Source organism: Pyrus communis, chromosome 4, assembly GCF_963583255.1.
Source record: "Pyrus communis chromosome 4, drPyrComm1.1, whole genome shotgun sequence".
NCBI lineage: Eukaryota > Viridiplantae > Streptophyta > Magnoliopsida > Rosales > Rosaceae > Pyrus > Pyrus communis.
This window is the reverse complement of record NC_084806.1, coordinates 15,814,147-15,836,800: the sequence shown is the minus strand read 5'-3', so window position 1 is coordinate 15,836,800 and position 22,654 is coordinate 15,814,147. Positions and strand designations below refer to the sequence as shown.

The 22,654-nt window shown below is 38.2% G+C and overlaps 3 protein-coding genes across 3 annotated transcripts; 1 reads left to right on the top strand and 2 right to left on the bottom strand.

The window, feature by feature from the left end:
- Positions 1–13,035: 13,035 nt before the first annotated feature.
- On the bottom strand, positions 13,036–15,263 carry LOC137731812 (28 kDa ribonucleoprotein, chloroplastic-like). Its single transcript, XM_068471039.1, has 4 exons — positions 14,602–15,263; positions 14,139–14,240; positions 13,652–13,924; positions 13,036–13,356 (listed from the first exon to the last, which is right to left on the bottom strand). The coding sequence occupies exons 1-4, from the start codon at positions 15,118–15,120 to the stop codon at positions 13,303–13,305; spliced, it is 948 nt and encodes a 315-aa protein (XP_068327140.1). The 5' UTR covers positions 15,121–15,263; the 3' UTR covers positions 13,036–13,302.
- Positions 15,264–17,628: 2,365 nt separating this feature from the next.
- On the top strand, positions 17,629–19,870 carry LOC137731963 (pentatricopeptide repeat-containing protein At4g02750-like). Its single transcript, XM_068471233.1, has one exon. It carries the CDS (start codon positions 17,840–17,842, stop codon positions 19,856–19,858), a length of 2,019 nt encoding a protein of 672 aa, XP_068327334.1. The 5' UTR covers positions 17,629–17,839; the 3' UTR covers positions 19,859–19,870.
- A 132-nt stretch (positions 19,871–20,002) lies between these two features.
- LOC137731964 (uncharacterized) lies at positions 20,003–22,195 on the bottom strand. Its single transcript, XM_068471235.1, has 5 exons — positions 21,929–22,195; positions 21,742–21,816; positions 21,032–21,124; positions 20,807–20,899; positions 20,003–20,438 (listed from the first exon to the last, which is right to left on the bottom strand). Exons 1-5 carry the CDS (start codon positions 21,930–21,932, stop codon positions 20,164–20,166), a joined length of 540 nt encoding a protein of 179 aa, XP_068327336.1. The 5' UTR covers positions 21,933–22,195; the 3' UTR covers positions 20,003–20,163.
- Between the last annotated feature and the right edge of the window lie 459 nt (positions 22,196–22,654).

The following is a 22,654-nucleotide window of genomic DNA, read 5'->3' as shown; positions in this document are numbered from 1 at the left end:
CTAGTCCTCTTTCTTATATGAGAAGAAGGAAATTCCTATTTTTGTTGAAAAGTCTCATGGGCATTGAATGCCCACAGTTCCATTTGTAGAAAACGAAAGCGGAAATTGCATTGTGTTGTCAGAAGACGCGTTACAGGTTTCAAAATGCAGTTAATGCATCTGTATGAAGTTGCTCTATAAATAGAGCACTTCATATGCTTTCATGTAACAGAAAAGATAAGAAGAAAGAAAACTAGAGAAAAATATCAGTAACATCATCTATTCATCTGCCTTTTATTTGTTATCTGCATGTGCTATAGTTTTAGTGTGGCATTTTACATCTACCTTGCACCTACCATTAAAAGGTTATTCTCTCAAACTTTAACCCTTTTATAACACGTTATCAGCACGAGTCTCTATATATAATTATTCTCTCATCTCTCTTCGCCGAACGAACGAAAGAAAGAAAAAAAAAAAAAGTTTCCTTTAAGGTTTTTACTGTTCATCTTCTTCCTCTGCCTCAACTGCGCCGTGTACCCTCGCGACGAATTGTTTGCTCCGTGCCTGCTCTTAGTCCTCCAACTAACGGTTACATACATCTGTGATTACTTGTTTGGTGTAGAGATTGATTACTAACCCAGTATTTATTTATGTTAATTCTACTGCAATCCAAGATGGTGCGGTACAATCGCCCATCTTGAACTGCAAATTTATTCTTACTGCGATCCAAGACGGTGCGGTATCATCGCCTATCTTGGACTGCAGATTTAATTTTACTGCAATTTTTATGTGGTGCGGTATAATCGCCCACGCTGCTCTGCATATTTAATTTTCCTGTTACTTGAATGGTGCGGAATAATCGCCCATTCTATATTACATTATTTCAATGAGAATGGTGCGGTACGATCGCCCTTCTCATTCATCCTGAAAATCTCGAGCCAGAAGTTTCGAGTGCTTATCATTTTGGCCTGAAGATCAAAATGAAAAATTTGTAAGAACCAGAAGTTCTAACATCATATTCCTTCAGGAATACATATTATTGCAAGTTCTTACACATCTCATTTTCTTTCAGAAAAGAAAATGACGAACTTGGCGAAGCTTGAATTTGCTGCCCTGGATATTACCGGGAAGAATTATCTGACCTGGGTATTAGATACCAAGATCCATTTGGAAGCAGGGAATCTTGGAGATACCATCAGGGAAGAGAGCAACTCATCCTCTCAAGATCGGGCAAAAACCATGATTTTCATTCGCCGCCATCTTGATGAGGCGCTAAAGAGCGAGTACTTAACGGTTGAAGATCCGTTAGCTCTCTGGAATGCCTTGAGAAACAGATACAATCACCAGACAACGGTGATTCTTCCAAGGGCCCGCTATGAGTGGACTCATCTGAGGATTCAAGACTTCAAGTCAGTGGCAGAATACAATTCTGCATTGTTCAGAATTACCTCTCAGATGAAGCTCTGTGGGGATATTATTACTGAAGATCATATGCTGGAAAAGACTCTCAGCACATTTCATGCCTCCAACGTGCTCCTGCAGCAGCAGTATAGAGCGCGAGGCTACACTGAGTATAACCAGCTGATATCTGTGCTCTTAGTAGCTGAACAGAATGATGAGCTCCTGATGAAAAACCATCATTCCCGACCTACTGGATCTGCACCATTCCCAGAAGTGAATGCTGCTTCCCTCGAAGTGAACGCCACATCCTCTGGTGGTGATAATCATAAACGAGGACGTGGCCACAAGCGAGGTCGATGGAATAGGAAAGGCAAGAACCATGGAGTTCAGTTTCACAACCAGGTTCCGAGGCATAATTCAGGCCCGAGCTTCAAAAATGTGAATCGCCACAAAGGCAAAGCTCATATGAACCATGCTCCTAGAAACTCTGAAGGAGCCTGCCATAGGTGTGGTGGCAATGGGCATTGGGCGCGTACTTGTCGTACCCCAAAACATCTAGTGGATCTGTATCAAGCCTCCCTCAAGGAGAAGGGTGTCGAGACCAACTTTCTCGACCAGGCTAGACCAATGGATATACCTGATCCAGTGTTTGACTTATCAGGGCAGTTGAACACAACTCATCTAGATGTTTCAGACTATATTGTGGAAAGGGGAAATGAAGTATATCGGTCTGATTGAGTCATTAATGTACTTTTATTATGCTGAACTTGTAGTATTTTCAGATTCAATAAAAGTGGCATGTAAATTTCTTGTTATAACTTGCTTTTAATTCTGATTCTCTTACTCAGAGAGCATGGATAAAAATTGTGGTTATTCTCAGAACATGAGAAATGGCGGAGATATTTGTCTTGCAGACAGTGCAACCACACATACAATACTTCGTGATCGAAAGTATTTCTCAAGCTTAATACCTACAAGAGTAGGGGTAACAACAATATCAGGACCTTCAGATGTAATTCAAGGTTCAGGGAAAGCCCAGATTATGTTACCAAATGGAACAATATTGTCCATACAGAATGCATTGTATGCTACTTGATCTACTCGAAATTTGTTGAGTTTCAAAGACATACGTCTAAATGGATACCACATTGAAACAAAAAGTGCAGAAAATGTGGAGTATCTATGCATTACCTCCAATGATACCCAGAAGCGTATATTGGAGAAGTTGCATGGTATGTCGAGTGGATTATATTATACATACATAAGGACAATTGAATCACATACTGTCATGAACCAGAAGTTCATTGATTCAAAAGTTTACATGCTTTGGCATGACCGTCTGGGTCATCCAGGATCTACCATGATGCGTAGAATCATTACCAACTCTAATGGACATCCATTAGTGAGCAGACACATTGCTGCCTTAAATGATAACCCTTGCAAAGCTTGTTCTCAAGGGAAGTTGGTAATTAGACCATCTCAACTAAAGGTTGATGCTGAATCCCCATCATTTCTGCAAAGAATTCAAGGGGATATTTGTGGGCCTATTCAACCATCATGTGGACCATTTCGATATTTTATGGTTTTGGTTGATGCATCTACCCGATGGTCACATGTTTGTCTCTTGTCTACTCGGAATGTAGCCTTTGCGAGACTTCTTGCTCAAATAATTAAGTTACGAGCACAGTTCCCAGATTATCCCATTAAGTCTATCCGACTTGATAATGCTGGTGAATTTACGTCTCAAACCTTTGATGATTATTGCATGACATTGGGCATTGATGTTGAACACCCTGTTCCTCATGTCCATACTCAAAATGGTTTAGCAGAAGCATTGATCAAGCGGCTTCAGTTAATAGCTCGCACTCTGCTTATGAAAACCAAATTGCCAGTCTCTGCATGGGGACATGCCATCTTACATGCTGCATCATTGGTTCGATTGAGACCTGTAGCCAACCATCAATACTCTTCAGTACAACTCGTGTTTGGACATCAGCCAAACATTTCCCATTTACGAGTTTTTGGTTGTGCTGTTTATGTGCCTATTGCACCGCTGCAACGCACTAAAATGGGACCTCAGCGTAGACTGGGAATTTACTTGGGTTTTGATTCACCATCTATCATTAGATATTTGGAACCCTTGACAGGTGATATGTTTACAGCTCGTTTTGCTGATTGTCACTTTGATGAGACAATTTTCCCGTTGTTAGGGGGAGAAAAGACCGTTCCAGAAGAACGGAAAGAGCTGACATGGGTTGTTCCCACCTTGTCTCATTTTGTTCCTCATAGCATTCAATGTGAAAATGAAGTGAGAAGGATCGTTCATCTTCAAAGCATTGCCAATCAAATGCCAGATGCATTTAATGATGCTATGAAAGTGACAAAATCACATATACCAGCTGCAAATGCACCTGCAAAAATTGATGTCCCTGTTGGACAAAATAAAGTGGCAGCAAATGATTCATCTGGTGCACGCCTGAAGCGTGGTAGACCCCAAGGTTCAAAAGATTCAGCTCCTCGAAAGAGAAAGTCGAGGGCACAACTGAATCCAAATGAAATCATTCAGGAAGAGAAAATGAATGATACATCCACAATTCATCATTCTGGACTTCCAGAAAAAGAAAATGTCCTTGATGAGACATCTGTCCCTAAAAGAGACAGAAGTACATGAAAGCAAAGAAATCTCCATAAATTATGCATGTACAAATGAATTGTGGGATCGAAATGAAATAATCATCGATGATATGTTTGCATTTGCAGTAGCCACTGAAATCACCTTAAGTGATGATATTGAGCCCCGCTCTGTTGATGAATGCAAACAGAGACATGATTGGCCTAAGTGGAAAGATGCAATCCAGGCAGAATTAAATTCCTTGGAAAAGCGGAATGTTTTTGGACCAGTAGTCCAAACTCCGCCTAGTGTAAATCCCGTGGGTTACAAATGGGTATTCACAAGGAAACGCAATGAGAAAAACGAGATCGCAAGATACAAAGCACGACTCGTTGCACAAGGTTTTTCTCAAAGACCTGGAATTGATTATGAGGAGACATACTCTCCTGTAATGGACGCAATTACGTTTCGTTACTTAATAAGTTTAGTGGTTTCAGAAAGACTTGACATGCGACTTATGGATGTCATCACTGCGTATCTATATGGAGAATTAGATACTGACATCTATATGAAAGTCCCAGAAGGACTTAAGTTGCCTGAAACAAGTAATAAACCACGAGGTATGCTCTCGATCAAATTAAGGCGATCATTGTATGGTCTGAAGCAATCTGGACGAATGTGGTATAATCGTCTCAGTGAGTATTTGATCAAAGAAGGGTATATCAACAATGTTATTTGCCCTTGTGTGTTCATTAAGAAATCCAATTCTGGATTTGCTATAGTGGCAGTATATGTTGATGATATGAATCTAGTCGGGACTCCTGAAGAGCTCAATAAAACTGCTGAATATCTGAAAAGCGAATTTGAAATGAAAGACCTTGGAAAAACAAAATATTGTCTCGGCCTGCAGATCGAGCATTGTGCTAGTGGAATTTTGGTCCACCAATCAGCTTACATTGAAAAAATTCTGAAGCGATTTGGTATGGACAAGGCTTATCCACTAAGCACGCCAATGGTCGTTCGTTCTTTGGACATTAAGAAAGATCCATTTCGTCCAAAAGAAGAGGATGAGCTGGTCCTTGGTCCAGAAGTACCATATCTTAGTGCAATAGGTGCTTTGTTGTATTTAGCACAATGTACTAGACCAGATATAGCTTTTTCAGTTAATTTGTTAGCAAGGTATAGCTCTGCTCCAACAATTCGCCATTGGAAGGGTATCAAAGATGTATTGCGATACCTTCGTGGGACAACAGACATGGGTCTCTTCTACTCAAAGAACTCCACAGATGACCAGATCCTTGTTGGATATGCAGACGCTGGCTTCCTCTCTGATCCGCATAAAGCCCGCTCACAAACTGGATATGTGTTTAAGAATGGAGATACAGCAATCTCATGGCGCTCAACCAAGCAAACATTAGTTGCTACATCTTCAAATCATTCAGAAATACTTGCTTTACATGAAGCAAGTCGTGAATGTTCTTGGTTAAGATCAATGATCCATCATATTCGGAATTCATGTGGTTTAACTTCGAAGACAGACAATCCAACTGTCATCCATGAAGATAATGCAGCCTGTGTTGCCCAAATGAAGGAAGGATTCATCAAGGGCGATAAGACTAAACACATATCTCCAAAGTTTTTCAGTGCACATGAGCTTCAGAAGGCTAAAGTTATTGAAGTCAGACAAATCCGTTCAAATGAAAATCTGGCAGACTTGTTCACCAAATCTCTACCAAAGTGCACATTTCAGAAGTTAGTGCAAGGCATCGGATTACGTCGACTTACCAAACAGCTAAATTTGGAGAATGCGGAATCAGGAGGAGATACATATCAGGGGGAGTATCCATGATACATGCTTGTTGTACTCTTTTTCCTTCGATTAGGATTTTTCCCACTGGGTTTTTCCTATCAAGGTTTTAACGAGGCAACATAAGCATACTTGACACTATATCAACGATCCAGGAAAAGTTGTACTCTTTTTCCTTCGCTATGGTTTTTTCCCATTGGGTTTTTCCAAGCAAGGTTTTAACGAGGCAACTCATGTTGATATGTGGGCATCCAAGGGGGAGTGTTGAAAAGTCTCATGGGCATTGAATGCCCACAGTTCCATTTGTAGAAAACGAAAGCGGAAATTGCATTGTGTTGTCAGAAGACGCGTTACAGGTTTCAAAATGCAGTTAATGCATCTGTATGAAGTTGCTCTATAAATAGAGCACTTCATATGCTTTCATGTAACAGAAAAGATAAGAAGAAAGAAAACTAGAGAAAAATATCAGTAACATCATCTATTCATCTGCCTTTTATTTGTTATCTGCATGTGCTATAGTTTTAGTGTGGCATTTTACATCTACCTTGCACCTACCATTAAAAGGTTATTCTCTCAAACTTTAACCCTTTTATAACAATTTTACCTTTTTTGAAAAAAAATTCTTTAGAAAGGTTACGGTTTGAATTTTTGTGATTTGTTTAGTGCTTAAGGTTTTTAGAGGGTTGTATTCAATTGGAAGTTTAAAAATTTTTAGAAGAGTTTATGAATTAGGGAGTATAATTAAGATATTAAATGAATTTATGAAAGTTTATGGGTATTTAATCAAAATTTTAAAGAAGTTCATAAAACTCAAAATCTGAATGTGTTCAATCAGGATTTTGAAGTAGTCCATAAAACTTCCAACCAAAAATACAAAAAATAGTCTATAAAACTCCATATGTATTCAATTAGGAATTGATTTTAAAATATTTTAAAAAGTTAAGGATTTTGATGGATTTACTAGAATTTTATAGTGTATTTTAGACTTTGAGAAATCAGGCATCTCCCTTAATATTTTGAACGAATTCACATGGAGTATATGAAACTCCACTAGAACTCCATCAAACTCCACGGATTTATAACTCTTAAAAACATTCTGTTAACTGGGCATTTTTAGGCCCAAGAAATGGTGCAAGCCGGGAAAGAGGTCACAAAATGGCCAAAGTCAAAGACTAAGGAAGATTAAAAACCTCAAGGCCTAAGGGGTTTAGAGAAAGATGTTCCTGAACGCTGGAGCCAACTGCCTACGAACTCAGCCCGACTAAGTTACATAAAGTATTTTACGACCACCACAGGCACGTGGGCAGGCTGACAATTTTATGGCACAAGGTTTCAAAAGCAGTTATCCTCAGTCATCAATTAGGCCACGTGGCAACCAAATCAAAAATAAAGGCCTAAGATGGGACGTAAAGGTGGTCGAGGATGCTGCTCGGAGGGACTAGGTTGGATAACCAAGGCCGAGCAGGTCGCTTGACAAGCCTCGTCTAGAAAAGGAGTGCAATCACGACTGAGCAAATTTCACGTCACCATCGAATGTCTAGCTGGTGGGTAAAAAGTTATCAATGCGCTAGTCAAGGCAATTGACGCAATAAATGCTAGAAAAAGTACAGAGTTGTCTAGGTTCATTAGGTACCTATATAAAGAGATGGGAACATGTTGTAAAGAGGTCAGACGACTGATGTAATAAAAAATTCTTGCATTAAGCTAAGAGTTATTTGTAGTCTTGAAATCAATACAATCCAAGCAACATAATCGATGAACCCAGTTTTGAGGGGTAAACCATTTATATCTTAAGTCCAGTTCATTTTAATTTTTATCCTAAGCCCAACAAGAGCTTATTGTTTTAATTTGTTAACGTGCAAGTTTTGAGCGTTAACAGTTTGGCACTGACTGTGGGAAACGCATACGATTTCGTATGTTTTCTACCTAGTTGTCTTAGGCATTTTCAGTGATCGCACTTAGCCAAGAAGAATGATCACTAGGAGGATGAGAGACAGGGCCTTTTCTGGCAGGCCCAAGATGCCCTTCCGCAAGAGAAGACGAGAAGAGAAGGTCAGGCTCGTTAGCTTGAAGGAAAAAACGAACAATATACTTCCAGCGTTGGAGAGATGAATGAGGTAAGAAACCTCCTCCACGCCCAAAGCCTTTTGATGCAAGACGAGAAATAAAAAATGCATTTGGCATGGAGCACAATAAATTATTAAAAGATGAATTTATGTCTGGAATAAAACGGGTGTTTTATACAAATTAGCTGATCAGTTTTACTTCCAGGACGTTTTATGGCAACTTTCTTTACTTTAGTTATGTAATTTTTAGTTTTATGTCATTTTAATTCAGTTTTATGTCAATTTAATACTATTGACTTTCAATTTCTGAATGTAGGTTACAAAAACTTTTTAAATACCACTTCTTCTGTAAGATTGAGGACTTGGACGTTTTTTGTTGATGAATGAAATATTCAGAGAGATTTTTATCTCATATTTGTGTCTTTCTCTTGTTTAAGAATATGTAAGTTTGCTCTTTCTAGTGTCTATGTCGTAGGCTGGTACTAGAACCAAAGTTTATAGGGTTTTCAAGTCTCTCCTTGCACTTGGAGATAGTGAACCCTGCCTATAGTTTCTTATTTAATCCTATTTATCAGTCCATTTCATCTTATTTCGTTTATATCCACTGTGCCCTGCATCAGTTAGTATCAGAGCATAGTTTGATCCAAGGGTGACGCTATATCAAAGGTAACAACACCAACATGTCCCAGATGCCAGTACCTGAAGATCTAAATCTAGATCTTCCTACAATATTTGTTCATTGTTTAGATAGTTCATGTGAATGTGTTGTGGTATATGTCATTATAATTTTATGTAGTTTGTGATGTTATTAATGATCCTACAATTGATGAGGGTATTGATGATCAAGAGTTTTCTCAATAGGCTGGAGTGGTTAATCAAGAGATGTATTTGAATTCTATCAAGGATATTCATGATGACAACAATTTGGTATTTGAATTCAAAATTGGACACAAAAGAAAATAGATGAACACAAGCATTTTGACAAATGTGGTAGAAACCTTTGCTAAGTTTCAATTCCATGATCCAATTTGGCGAGATTTTATAAATGATTCAATCAACAAGAGGCTGGGTGAAATGATTGATTTGTTAAAAGTCTTAAATATTGGTGCATTCTGTCCATACCCTAATGCTATTGTTCGAGTCCAAGAGACGGTCAACCTATATATATTCTATACAAAGAATCTGTTTGTAAGTTTGAAGAATAAAACAAAGCATGGCAAGGCAGAATGGTCACATCACAATAAATTATTTGAAGATGAATTTATGTGCTGGAATAAAGCGGGTGTTCTAATACAAATTGGCTAATTAGTTTTACTTCCAAGATGTTTTATGGCAGATTTCATTACTTTAGTTATGTAATTTTCAATTTTATGTCAATTTAATACTATTGTCTTTCAATTTCTAAATGTAGTTACAAAAAGCTTTTAAATACCACTTCTATAAGATGGAGAACTTGGACCTTTTTTTGTTGCTAAATGAAATATTCAGAAAGATTTCTTTCTCATATTTGTGCATTTCTCTTGTTTAAGAGTATGTAAGTTTGTTCTTTCTAGTGTCTACGTCGTAGGCTGGTACTAGAACCAAAGTTTTTAGAGTTTTAAGGTCTTTCCTTGTAATTGGAGATAGTGGACCTTGCCTATCGTTTCCTTTTTAATCCTATTTATCGATCTATTTCATTTTATTTTGTTTCTACCAGATGCGCCCTGCATCACCTTTGCTCCAAGAAGAACATGATGACCTTATGGAACAAATCAACCAGACTAACGATAATATTGAAAACACATCCTAAATGGGGGCTAATCTTCCTCTTTCTCCTCCATGGTGGACGAAGGAAGTAGAGGTAAGGACACCCGCAAACTTATCAGAGGAGAATTCGAGCAAAGAAGGGCGTTTGGGGAAAATGAGCATTGGCCGCTGACAACCAAGGCTTCAGTCGAGAATCTGCATGATCGCGCCAACTTAAAGAGCATCCTAAGGGAAGTCATAGGTGAGGAGATGAAAAGTGTGTGGGATCGACTGAGAGACATAGAGCCAGCGTCTTGACTATTCCGATGAGGAAGTTCCCTTGCCATTCTCCAAGGAATTGCTCGACAAGCCGACAAGTGGAGATACCTGAGAATTCAAGATGCAAAGCTACAAAGGCTCACGGATCCATATGACCACCTAGAAGGATTTATCTACACTTTTGAGGGCCGAGGGAATAACGACTCCACCAAATGCAAGTTATTCCCAACCATGCTCAGAGGAGCGGGCATGGATTGGTTTAAATAAATAGCCCCATGGTCCATAACTTCATTCTTGGGGCTAAGGTAGGTTCCTTGACAATACATGAAACCAACAGCTTTGACCCAATCAGAACCCACTGCACATTCAAAACTTGGGAAATCTTTTCATCATTCCTCCAATTAACAAAGTGATAAAGTCTGATGTAAAGAAGAAACAGAAGAGAGAAGAAAGAGAGAAAAGGACGAAAAAAAAAAAAAAATATATATATATAGAAAGGAAGAGAGAAAAAAAGAGCATTGATTGGTGGTTCTTGAAAGTGGTGGTTTGAGATTTTTTTTTGTTAAATTAATAAAATAGTACATGTTGAATTGTTAAAAAATAAAATACTGGAATGTTTATTAACAGATAGTGTTATTGGAGATGATAAGTTAACTTGGCTAGTTAAATTGGCTTTTTTACGCTATTCACTGGCTAAGTAACAAAAATTTAACATTTGTTGTTGGAGATGCTCTAACTAGCAAATAATCTCATAATGTTTACAATTAATTGTTAATCCAACGACATAACACATCATATTATTATTGTATACTAGCCGATGAGCACACACGCTGTGTGTGTGAACACTTTCATTTTGTTTTTTGTTTTTTATTAAGGAGTGTGATTAGCTTTTAAAATTTTAAAAAGAGTGAAAAAATGATGGTGAGACAATTTCTCTTAATAAGTGCATATTTTATCTTAATATTAAATAATTATTGTTTTGTCCTCCTTACGTAAATATTGTGTATCAAAAGTGAGGGTAAAATAAGAAAAATAGGGATATGATTGTCATTTTCTCAAAAGATACAAAATTACTATTCTGCTCTCCTTATGTAGTATTGTGTATAAAAAATGAGAGCAAAATAGGAAAAAAGGGGCAAAAGATACACAATTACTATTTTGCCCTCCTTATGTAAGTATTGTGTATCAAAAATGAGACAAAATAGGAAAAAAAAAATGGCAAAAAGTTGACAAGAAGAGTTCTCTTAATAATAGTACAAATATACAAGACAATTTAGAATTCTATGGAGCCACGCTGTCAATTTAAATCCTTTATCAAATGGATTCTTATGTGAATGTATCAATCATGCTGACATTTAGCAACATGTTAGAGCACTTCCATGAGTTGCCTTTGGGCAGAGGCAATCGCTTCGTTTTTGCCCTTCACCCTCAAAATCGGGCTCCAGCAGTCCAAATCCAAGAAGACAAGTGGTAGGCCAAGCCATGCACCACCTCCCCCCAAACCCCAACCCCCCCCCCTCCCCCCCCCCCCCAAAAAAAAAAAAAAAAAAAACTGCTTAGCAATTTAAGTCTAGTCTTGCGCCAACAACCATGGGGACATCAATCACATTTTTTTTGTTTGCTGCGTGTATTACACGTGCAAGGAAAGAGTAGGCCGACAACCTCTGCTGTCGTAGGGCTCGCTGTAATAACTCTAACAAAAGAGCCCAACGACTTTATGATGTAGCACAATTACAGTCATTGGATTTCCAAGAGTTTGATGATCTAGACCGGCAGATTTCCAAAGGTAAAAATTTTTATAAAGGCACCGTTGTGGCACATTATCGTGTGTCGGATTCAATAATAAGAAAAATCCAATCGTTAAAAATGGAAAAAAGAAAAAAAAAACATAGGAATTTTTTTTATTTTATAAATACCCAATCATCTTTTTCATTCGCCTTTTATTTTTAGTTAATTATGCTTGTTGTAATGCCATGCTTTGCTTTATATTTGAAATTAAATTATTGGAGTTGAACAGAGAGTTTTAGTTTCAAATAACAAACTTACAATGTTCATGCTTAAGCACACTTACAAGATTAAAAAAATAATATTTATGAATAATAATCGTCATTGCCCAACGGATGGAGTTGTAAAAAAATAATTACTTTTCAAAGTGGCAATTACATGTCATTGCCCTTGCTTCTGCATGGCCCTCCTCCAACATGTGGAATTGCTCTTACGACAAATGACAGTTTATTTAACATTACTTGTATCTAGGTGCACTTGGTTGTGAGAGACTTGTCTTATAATATTGTTAGACTGCCAATTTGAATCGTTAACTATTTGAATTCATGTTTTGGGTTGACAATTTAGCAACATGCTATATATTGTTATTAATAAAATGTCAACATCATTCTTACTATTTACTATGTATATGTCATAGTAACAATTCAGCAACATGATAGCATAACCAAGAAAAGAGAATATTGCTTTTATGAAGATGCATACTATTATCGTACACATTACATAGTATGTTACTAAATCTATGAATTTGGACTATTAATCATGTAAATTCTTGTTTACTCTTAATTAAATCCATAATTTTGTTATGATCTCACATCGGTTACACCAGAAATGATGTAGTGGTACTTTAGTCCTTGAAGTCCTCTCATCTATTGAACTAGTCTTTTGGGTTGGACTAAAGTACCATTACACCTTAAGTCCTAGGCTCTCATACCAATTTTAAGTCTTCGCAAAGCACAGTAAGTAACTTGTATTTACTAAAGGAATATTACATCAACACCCCACCAATATTACAGCTGCTGTTATTTGTAGTAACTATCTAGCTTACTCTTTAAGCTTCCCTGTAACAATCTTCTAACCACCTTAACAACTTAATTTGATCTAGTGATTCCATCATCACAACCCTACATCTGTCACACTAAGATGCTGCCATTTGGCATTCTAACAGTTCTCTAACAAATTCTAATTGACAATTTAGCAATATTGGGTTACTAACGAGAGAACATTTCTTACAGACATACAATTTATATCGCTTTAGAGTATTTCCAATCTTGCTTTTTTTTTTTTTTCAAGGTTAAATTTTAACTCAAAAACTAGAAACTCGTCGTTCTAAAATCAGTGCATCATTCTTATCTGTCATGATCAAAGTATGGACGAATGAGATGTATTTCTATTAATTATCAGATTTTATTAGTTGATGCAATGCAGTTTAACAAATGTTAAACCACCCTCACCAAATGGCAAAAATAATCATATATCCACAAGGAAGTTCCGCTCATAAAGTTGTGAAACAAAAAATTGAGTTACAAAATGCAACAATAACTGAAAGGGGAGTTTCAATTAAATCGTTATGTGATTCCATATGAATCATATACCTCACCTAATTAACATGTTCCAATTAATTAACCCTTTTTCTAAATTAACACTAAACTTTATGAACGTTTTCCTTCAGCCAAGCTTACACGCAATGCTCTTCCTTCTAGTTCCTGAGAAGCCAAACAAAATAAAACAAGGATTAGTCGGCTGCCTAACAAGTCATTCTTCGTTACGAACAAATTATAATTTGATACGCCAGTTAGTTGTTTCCTTTTTCAGTTTATTGGATAAAAGCTTGTTTTTGACATTAACACGAAGTTGTGTTACTAGTCCATACAATTACCTATCCTTATAAACAGGCACATGTCAAACTGTAATTTGTCCGACACATGTTATGCGGGAAGGACTTTTACACTTATAAATAGATCTAGGAAAGTGAGGAGGTGAATGAGAAGAGTAGCATACAAATCCATTGAGAGATGCCAAGGCAGCGTCCATTTCTGATTTCGTTGAGTAGCATACGAATCCATAGCCACGAGACCTTCCTGTTTCGCCATCATATAGAACCCTAGCTCCAACCACGGTTCCATATTCTTGAAAAGCTTTTGTCAAACTTTCAGATGTGACTGACCAGGATAAATTCCCAACGAAAAGCTTGTACTCAGTTTCAGGATATAGAGGTACTTTCGCTCTCGGCCTGTCCGAAAAGTTCACCCTCAACGTTCGCCCAGCAAATTCCTGAAATGTTGGAAGAAGGTATGAGTAACGCTGTTATATGTACTGGATCTCCCACTGACATATAATGTAGGCCAACTCATGCGAAACATGAGTCATGAGACCTATTTTTCTGTTACTACGAGAGATATGACGAGTATATGTGATATAATGGGAGAAAGAATGAAGTTTTCTTTCTCTACAATGTTTGAAATTAGAAAGACAGAGAGAGCCTTACACGTCCGTCAAGATTTTCAATGACAGCTTTACAATCTTCGGGAGTACTCATTGTCACAAATGCAAATCCTCTGCTTTTTCCAGTCTCCCTATGATACAGAACCTGTATACGATCATCAATTATGTTCGTCAGTAACAATTAATGGTGGTATACGGGTATTTTCAAAAGATTTAGCATGTTAAGTTGTCAAATTGTCAATAAGATGAATGTCTTTTGAATCAAAAGACGTTATAAAATAGTGTAAGTTGACAATTTTGCCGTGCAAATTCATCGTAACCTAATGGATTACGATTAATCTATACCCCAGAAGAGGTGGTGAATCCGTCGACAAAAGCGTTCAACAAATGAGAAAATCCCTCGTACTAACGTATCTATCATAGTGTATGACGATAAAATTATAAATTAACACTAGCATGGCATCTTTTAAAACAAACTTAATGAAAAATAGGAAATGAAAACTGACCTCAATGAGCTCAGGACTAGCAAAGTCCTGAATAATCCCAGCAAGCTGTGCACTGTCCACACTATAAGGAAGATTCCCAAAGTAAAGCTTTGTGTTCACAGCAACCTCCTCCTCTCCTGAAACTCCACCAGCTGCCGCCTCTCCTCCTCCTCCTAATTCTTCCACCGCGGCAACTACTTGTTCTTCTGCTTGCTTCTCCTCCTTCTCCTCCTCCTCCTCGGCCAAGACCACTTGCTCAACTTCAACCTCATCAGTCACTGCCACCCCTTCTTGAGCAACACAAGTAGTTGTTATCCTCAGCACCCGAAACTTATTCGAGGTTCCGATACTACTAATGGAAAGTAGTGGCTCTATAGCAAAAGAGTGGGATAGTGATGACGGTGATGGCATGCGATTTGGTGACATTTTAAGGTGTAGATGATCAGGGGATGAATGATTGGATGATGAACGAATGCATTTGACGGTGTAGATGGAGGGGGAGAAAGATGAGCTCATGGCTGCAGCTGCGGTGGCAGCCATGGTGGTAGATCAACTGTGATTGTGTATTTTTGAGTGAGGTGAGAGGCCTGGAGGAGGAGGGGGTGGTGGTGGTGGTGGATATTACAGTTGAATATAGGGTAAAAGCTATGTGAGCTGATGTGGGCACTTTGTGTCCAGTGAGAGTGGAAGAGAGATATGTGGGGGGATAAGGTGTGTCCATGTCCAATCTCCAATCTCCAATCTCCAATCTCCGATGTTTGTACCCCAAAAAATAAAAAGTAAAAAAATAGGATTCATTGTTCTAAGTTTCCATGACTGAGAAAAATCATCACTGGTTATGGCACTAGGTTTTATGTTAATTTTTAAGTATTATATCACGCGTACCAATTACCAAATAAACACAAGTGTTTTTATTCTAGGATAATATAAACTTAAAATATTGAGTTCACTGCTCGTTTAGACCAACTCCAATGGTGGGCTAAAAACCAAATTACCTCTCAAAATTTCCCTCCAAACCCACTCCAACCCAAGGGGAAAATTTGGGCTAAATGCTAAATGCTAAACCAAGGCCAAATTCCCCCCAAAATTTAGCCCAGAAATCGGAGTGGACTCCACCCAATATTTATCGGAATTTAAATTTTTTTAGATTAAAATGTTAATAAAATTAATTTACGATAGTCTACATATTTATTTATTTTTTTAAAAATTAATTTAACAAAAAAAAAGGCCTAAATTCATTCTTTAATAATCCCGGGCTAAAATTTTATACTAGAACGGTTGGAGCAGAAAAGTTGTTTCTGGGCTAAAAGCTAAATTTTCCGAGCTAAAATATTTGGCTTTTAGCCCAACCATTAGAGATGGTCTTAGAGGAGCAAGTTTGAATAGTGTTTCTGATTCTAACAGTAAAAATTTTAAATTCTAATCGAAAGAATATTAAAATGCATTACCCTTTGGATGAGAACGAGAAAATTAAACATAGAATTTAGACGGAACATTCTCACCTTTCACCGTTACTGCCGCCACCAAGGGGATTTGGGGGCACTTTTGGTTGATTACCTTTTCTTAGTTTATCCATGGTTCTTTTTAACTATTAGTTTTTTGTATTCAAAATGACTTTGAGATTGACATAACTTTTCACTTTGGTTACTAAAATTTAAAATCAATATAAGTGGTTCCTGAGATTGTTTATTGTCGATCATTTTGTAAGAAATCTTCGTTAAATTAAGTGTATTTTTGTCAAATTAACCCCTTCATACTGGTAGTTTCTTCAATTTAACGGAATTTTTCCACAAGGGCCAAAATAATTGTCGATAAACAATCTTAGGGACCACTTCTATCAATTCTAAATCTCATAAACCAAAATGAGGAGTTATGACAATCTCATAGACCATTTTGGTTAAAAAAAACTTCGGGTAAATTACATAAAACTACCTTAACTATGGGTTGCACAACAATCTCATTCATAATGTTTTAAACATTGAAATGTCATATCTCAACTTATGAATTCGTTGCAATGTCATACCTCCATTAATTAATCCGTTAAATTAACCGTTAAATGATGACGCGGCAAATGCTGAGCTTATATTTTTCTAACGTGGAATACCAAGTAGATAAAATATTTTTTTTTTTTTAAAAAAAAAGGAACAATTTAAGAAAACATTATGTCAAAAAAGTTAAATAAAGAGAAGTGGGGCCCACACCCCCCAATCAAACCATCCATCTCTCACCTTCTTCCCCTCCATTCGCACCCCTCCTTCCTTCACCTCCAAAACCACAGCCGCTTCCCCGGACACCCCTCTTCTTGCATTTCCAATTCCAACCAAAACCCACAATTCAGATTCAAGATTTTTGCTTCAATTTCAAATTTAAAAAACAAAAAAACGCACAAACGAGGGTTTTTCCATCCTCACCCTTCTTCCCCTCCATTTCAGAGTATCTGCAGCACCCCACAGATCCCCTTCTTTCCCCTCACTTCTCTTTCTCGCCACACCTGCACCCAGGAACCACTATTGCACCCCGATGAATCCTCGCTGCAATTGAAGCAAGAGCCACCATCTCAGCCAGAAGGCTTGGTGCTCAAGAAGGAGATGGACTTGGTTTGGGAGGTGGGCGTGGAGGTCTGGAGAAGGAAGAAGGGGAAGGGTGTCGGAGGAGGCGGGGGGACGTGGTCTTGTTGGTGAAGGAAAGGGGTGAAAGAGAGGTGGGGGGGGGGGGGGGGGGGGGGGGCGGGGGTGGTGCGGATGGAGGTGAAAACTCAGGAAGGAAGAGGTGAAAGATGGAGGTTTGATTGGCGTGGGACCCACCCCTCTTTATTTAATTTTTTTGGACAAATTTTCTTTTTAAATTGTTTATTTTATAATTTTTTTTATCTACATAGTATTTCACGTCAAAAAAAATACGGACATAGCATTTACCATGTCTTCGTTTAACGATTAATTTAACAGAAGTATGACATTGCAACGAATTCATAAATTAAAGTATAATATTACAATATTTAAAATATGAATTATGAAATTATGATGCGACGTATAATTAAAGTAATTTACATAATTTACTAAAAGCTTTTCTATTTAATGAACAGAATTTATCTCAATGCATGTGTGAATATTAAACCAAAAGTGATCACGTGTCAAGGCCCATGTGATCAGACCGATCACGGGTCAACAAGGCCCAAGTGCTTACGGGTCAAGCCCGAGTTCACATTTTTGCTTATTTGAGTTCCCGCGTAGTAGGCCGTTGAAGTCAAAGTAAATGGAGTATGCTCAACCGACACCTCTCTCTACGACTCGCAAGATCTCTCTGCACGGCGGCGGCGATCGCAAAATCCTTTTCACAAAACCAGATTACAACACCATCCACCACTCTCAAACCCCTCAATTCCAAAATCTCATCTTTAATGCGGGATGGCTCTGTCGAAGATGCCCAGAAGCTGTTCGACAAAATGCCACACAGAAACACCGTCACCTGGAATGCCATGATTCGTGGCTACTTTCAAAATGGGCAGTTCCAAGATGCGGTTTCTTTATTTAATCGGATGACTGAACATGATGTCTTCTCGTACAACACAATGATTGCTGGGTTGATGCAATGTGGGGATGTGGATGGTGCAAGGAAAGTCTTTGATGGGATGAATTTTACAGATGTTGTTACTTGGAATTCAATGGTTTCCGGGTATATTCGTAATGGGATGATTGGTGAAGCGGTACAAGTGTTTGATGGGATGCCGTTGAAGGATGTGGTTTCTTGGAACTTGGTGGTTGGAGGCCTTGTGAATAATGGAGATTTTGATTTGGCTGAAAAGTATTTTAAGCGAATGATTGTTCGGGATTTGGCGTCTTGGACTATAATGATTTCAGCATTTTCTAGTGTAGGACGTGTTGTTGAAGCCCGAGAGCTCTTTGATGAAATGCCTGTGAGAGACGTTCAGGCTTGGAATGCAATGATGGTTGGGTATATAGAAAACGGGTATGTTGAAATTGCGGAGGGGTTGCTTCACAAAATGCCCAAGCGGGATTTGGATTCTTGGGCTCAAATGGTAAATGGATTGGTCAGGATTGAAAGAGTCAATGATGCCATCAAGCTTTTCATGGAGATGCCAGAGAAATGTCTGAAAACATGGAACTCAATCCTTTTAAAATTATTAAGAAATGGTTTCACTAGAGAAGCTCATGCCGTTTTTGAGAAAAACCCTTACAAAGATGTTGTGTCATGGACAAATATGATTGTTGGGTATTTTGGAACTGGAGAGGTCGGCAGCGCTATTGAACTCTTTGAGTCAATGGAAACTCGAGATACAGCTGCATGGAATGCCACAATATTTGGATTAAGCGAAAATGATCTTGGTGAGGAAGGTTTGAAGCTTTTCATTAGAATGAAAGAATCAGGGCCATCTCCAGATAAAAGTACATTTACCAGTGTTTTGACAATCTGTTCAGACTTACCAACCTTACAGCTTGGTACACAAACTCATGCACTGTCAGTAAAATCAGGATTTGATAACATCATTGCAGTTTCCAATGCTATGGTTACCATGTATGCTAGATGTGGGAACATGGATTTGGCTTTACTAGAATTCTCTTCCATGCAAAGCCACGATGTCATTTCGTGGAATTCTATAATCTGCGGATTCGCTCACCATGGGAATGCTGAAGTAGCTCTGGAGATGTTCGAACAAATGAGATCAACAGATGTTCAACCCAATCACATAACCTTTGTTGGTGTTCTATCTGCTTGTAGCCATGCGGGGTTGGTGGATGAAGGCAGATTCTACTTTGATATGATAAAATGCAAGTATTTCGTTCAACCTACAATTGAGCATTATACATGTATAGTTGATTTGTTGGGGAGATATGGACTTATAGATGAGGCAATGAGTTTCTTAGATCAAATGAGAGCAGATGGATTTGAAATTCCTGCTAGTGTCTGGGGTGCATTACTTGGAGCCTGTAGAATCCACAAGAATGTTGAGGTGGGTGAGATTGCTGGGGAGAGGGTTTTGGACGTAGAGCCCGGTAACTCTGGTGTATACTTGATTTTGGCAGAAATGTATCTGGCTAGTGGACGAAGGGAAGACGCGGGGAGGATTTGGGCAAGAATGAAAGAGAAAGGAGTGAAGAAGCAACCTGGGTGCAGTTGGATTGAGGTAAACAATATCGGGTATGTATTCCTTTCGGGGGACAAATCCCACCCAAAATTTCGAAGAATCCATTTTGTATTAGGTTTGCTACATACAGAGATTGAGGCTGAAATTTCGAAATCAAATGCTGCCTCATTTTAGCTTTTAGCTAGTACAAGTTCCACAGGATGGGTTTTATGGCTGAGGTATCGACTTCAGCTAGTACGTGTCGTAGTAATTGTATCACTTACATCATAGTTAATGAACAACAATTATGTGTTACAGAAATAGTGCACAAAACGTGAGTTATGCAAAATTTTCCTCCTTACATGGATTTCATTATGTGCAAGGCAGTTTGTAATTACAAACAAAGCGAAAACTCCAATTCTCACAAGGCTTCATGCTGTTTCATTGAAACAGGAATATCTCCCTTTATCTACATAAATCCCTCAAGTAAGATTACCAATCTAATCCAAACTAAACGACACTCGACGTCCCACAGAGCTTGCTATTCCCGTTCTACGGGGTCGCCTCTGACTTGGAAGAGTTGTCTCTGACCCTTTCCTTCCCTTCAGAGAGTTCTCTTCTGAAGCCCCCTTGGATTTTATTGTTTTTGTAGAATTTTCAGTAATATGGGATGGAACGGATTGTGTGTGGTTGTTCTTGACCAGGTTATGATTCTTCAGAGCTGGCGTTCGCGCTGCTTTGATCCTGTTTTTGCTTCCAATCGCCGTATCATTTACTGAAAACAAAATGACCAAACAAAAGGTTAGAAATAAATGAACAGTATAACATGTTGATCACAATTTCAAATGTTAAATCAGATTAAACTGATGCTGCTAAAATATGAATACAAGCTAGGAAAACATGCATCTGGTTCAAGTTCCACATATTGAACTCAAAACGTTTATAGGTTTACGGTAATTTCTCAATCCATCGATTGAAACATCATAGTTATTTTGGGATTAGCCAAATATAATTACATCTCCATGAGTTTAAGGTGTTCCATTGAGAGTTATAATTCTTAAAACTTTGAGAGTCCTTAAGTGTAAACAAGAAAAGCCTCATTGCAAAACACCTCGATAGAGATAAGCAAGGAAGAAAAATTACCTGGACTTGATAAGACAGCGCGCGGCCTAGGGATTGAGCTGGCTCTAATATTTTGTTTGATTTCCTCTTCAACTTTGTCATCTTTCGTTTCTCCTGTCAAAAACATAGATTCAAATGTCAAAACTGGAAGATAATACAGAATGAACATTTTTCCCCTTCATAAGGATGATGTACAGAAATGACATTTGCATGGTCACTAAGCATATGAGTATAATGTAACTAAACCTTCAGTTACAGATATTGATGGCATCACTACACTCGGGACATAAGATTCAGGAATTCTCGCAACAGTGGGCGGAGACTCTTCGTGCTCCTTCTCTGTAGATAAATACAAGTTTCAAATCACCCAATGACCAATAAATCTTGAGGAAAAATAAAAAGTGAGATGAATGAACATGTTATTACAAAATTAGAAAAGGTAGGGAGAAAGAGGAGGGAAAAAATCCTTTGATAGTGAGCTAGTATTTGAAAGAATGGAATTGCTTTTGGTGTAAGGTCGGTCATATGAGTAAACCATTCAAGCTCAGACGACTCAAACTGAAATTAGAGGCTTAAAACTGACGCTTCTTTTGGCCGAAGAAAAACATCAGTAAAAAGTTTTGTGCTAAAAATACAATATCAGGAGTATACATTGATTGGAATGACCAGATTGTTGGAGTTACATATAACGGGGGATAGTGGAAATTAAGCTTGCAAGAAACCGACATACACTGAACCAACGAACTGAGCTTCATCTACAAAGGTCAGGCTATTTGCTTAATCGCAGTTCTAACAGTATACACCGTTTGCATTAGTTTGCAAGTGAGAGTGTTGATATCGACAGAGAGGAAGGTAGCTTCAAAAACCTATTACTCAATACTCCATAAATCGACAGAGAGGAACTTTAATTTAATTTGTGTTCTAAGCTGCGAAATACAGGATCGAGAAATGAAAACCTGGAAAGCAAAAATCAGTGAGGGGTTGATGATCATCCTGGTCTTCTTGTTGCCTGACCTTCACCTTCGGGTACCCTTCAACATCCCAAACACCAAAAAACATGAAAACCCATTTCAGAACACAATCAAAACAACCCAAAAACACAAAGAAAAACAAGAAAAAAAAAAATGAAAATTGATCACAAACCCATTTCTTTTTGCCTCTTCTTCTTCCCCTTCTGAGAGCTCTGAAGGGTTTTGGAGAACGAAATGGATGGCTATGAATTTTGGGATTTATTCAAAAAGTTGGGATCTGGGACCAAATTGCTTTCTGGGTCTCTCTTTTTCTCTCCGATTCTATATTCTATAAATTGTATATAATAATATGATGATGGAAGAAAGGAGGGAGGGACGTGCAAGGAATCGTCGTCAGGTCAAAAGAGGGAGGGCCGAAATCTTAGACTGATGAGTGTGTTTTGAGCACTTGCAAGTCCCGGCTGATCACGCCTAAATCGTGACGCTTGTATAGTGAAATTAACAAACGCCATGTCGGACTGTCCAATCAGGCAATTTTTGCCCGATCCTGCGTCCAAATGTGGTCTAACGCCATGCTGATGTTAGCCACATGAAAATATTTATTATTGAGGGGATTATTACTATAGAGAGAGTTATCGAAAGGAGAGATGTTGGAGGCGGGAGGCAAAAAAGAGGTGGTGGGCTCCGACGGGGCGAAGAACCTGACTCGTCAGACCTTGGGGTCTCTGATTGTGCAAGGAGGGTCCAATTGGGAATTTTTTTTGGGGTGCAAAGAGAAAAGTTTGAGGGATTTGGATCGTTGGATTTCATTGGCGAGGAGAGGGAGAAGATGGGAAGTAGCAAAGAAAGGAGAAGAGAAGGTGATGGAGGAGGAGATAAAATTAATAATAAAATAGTT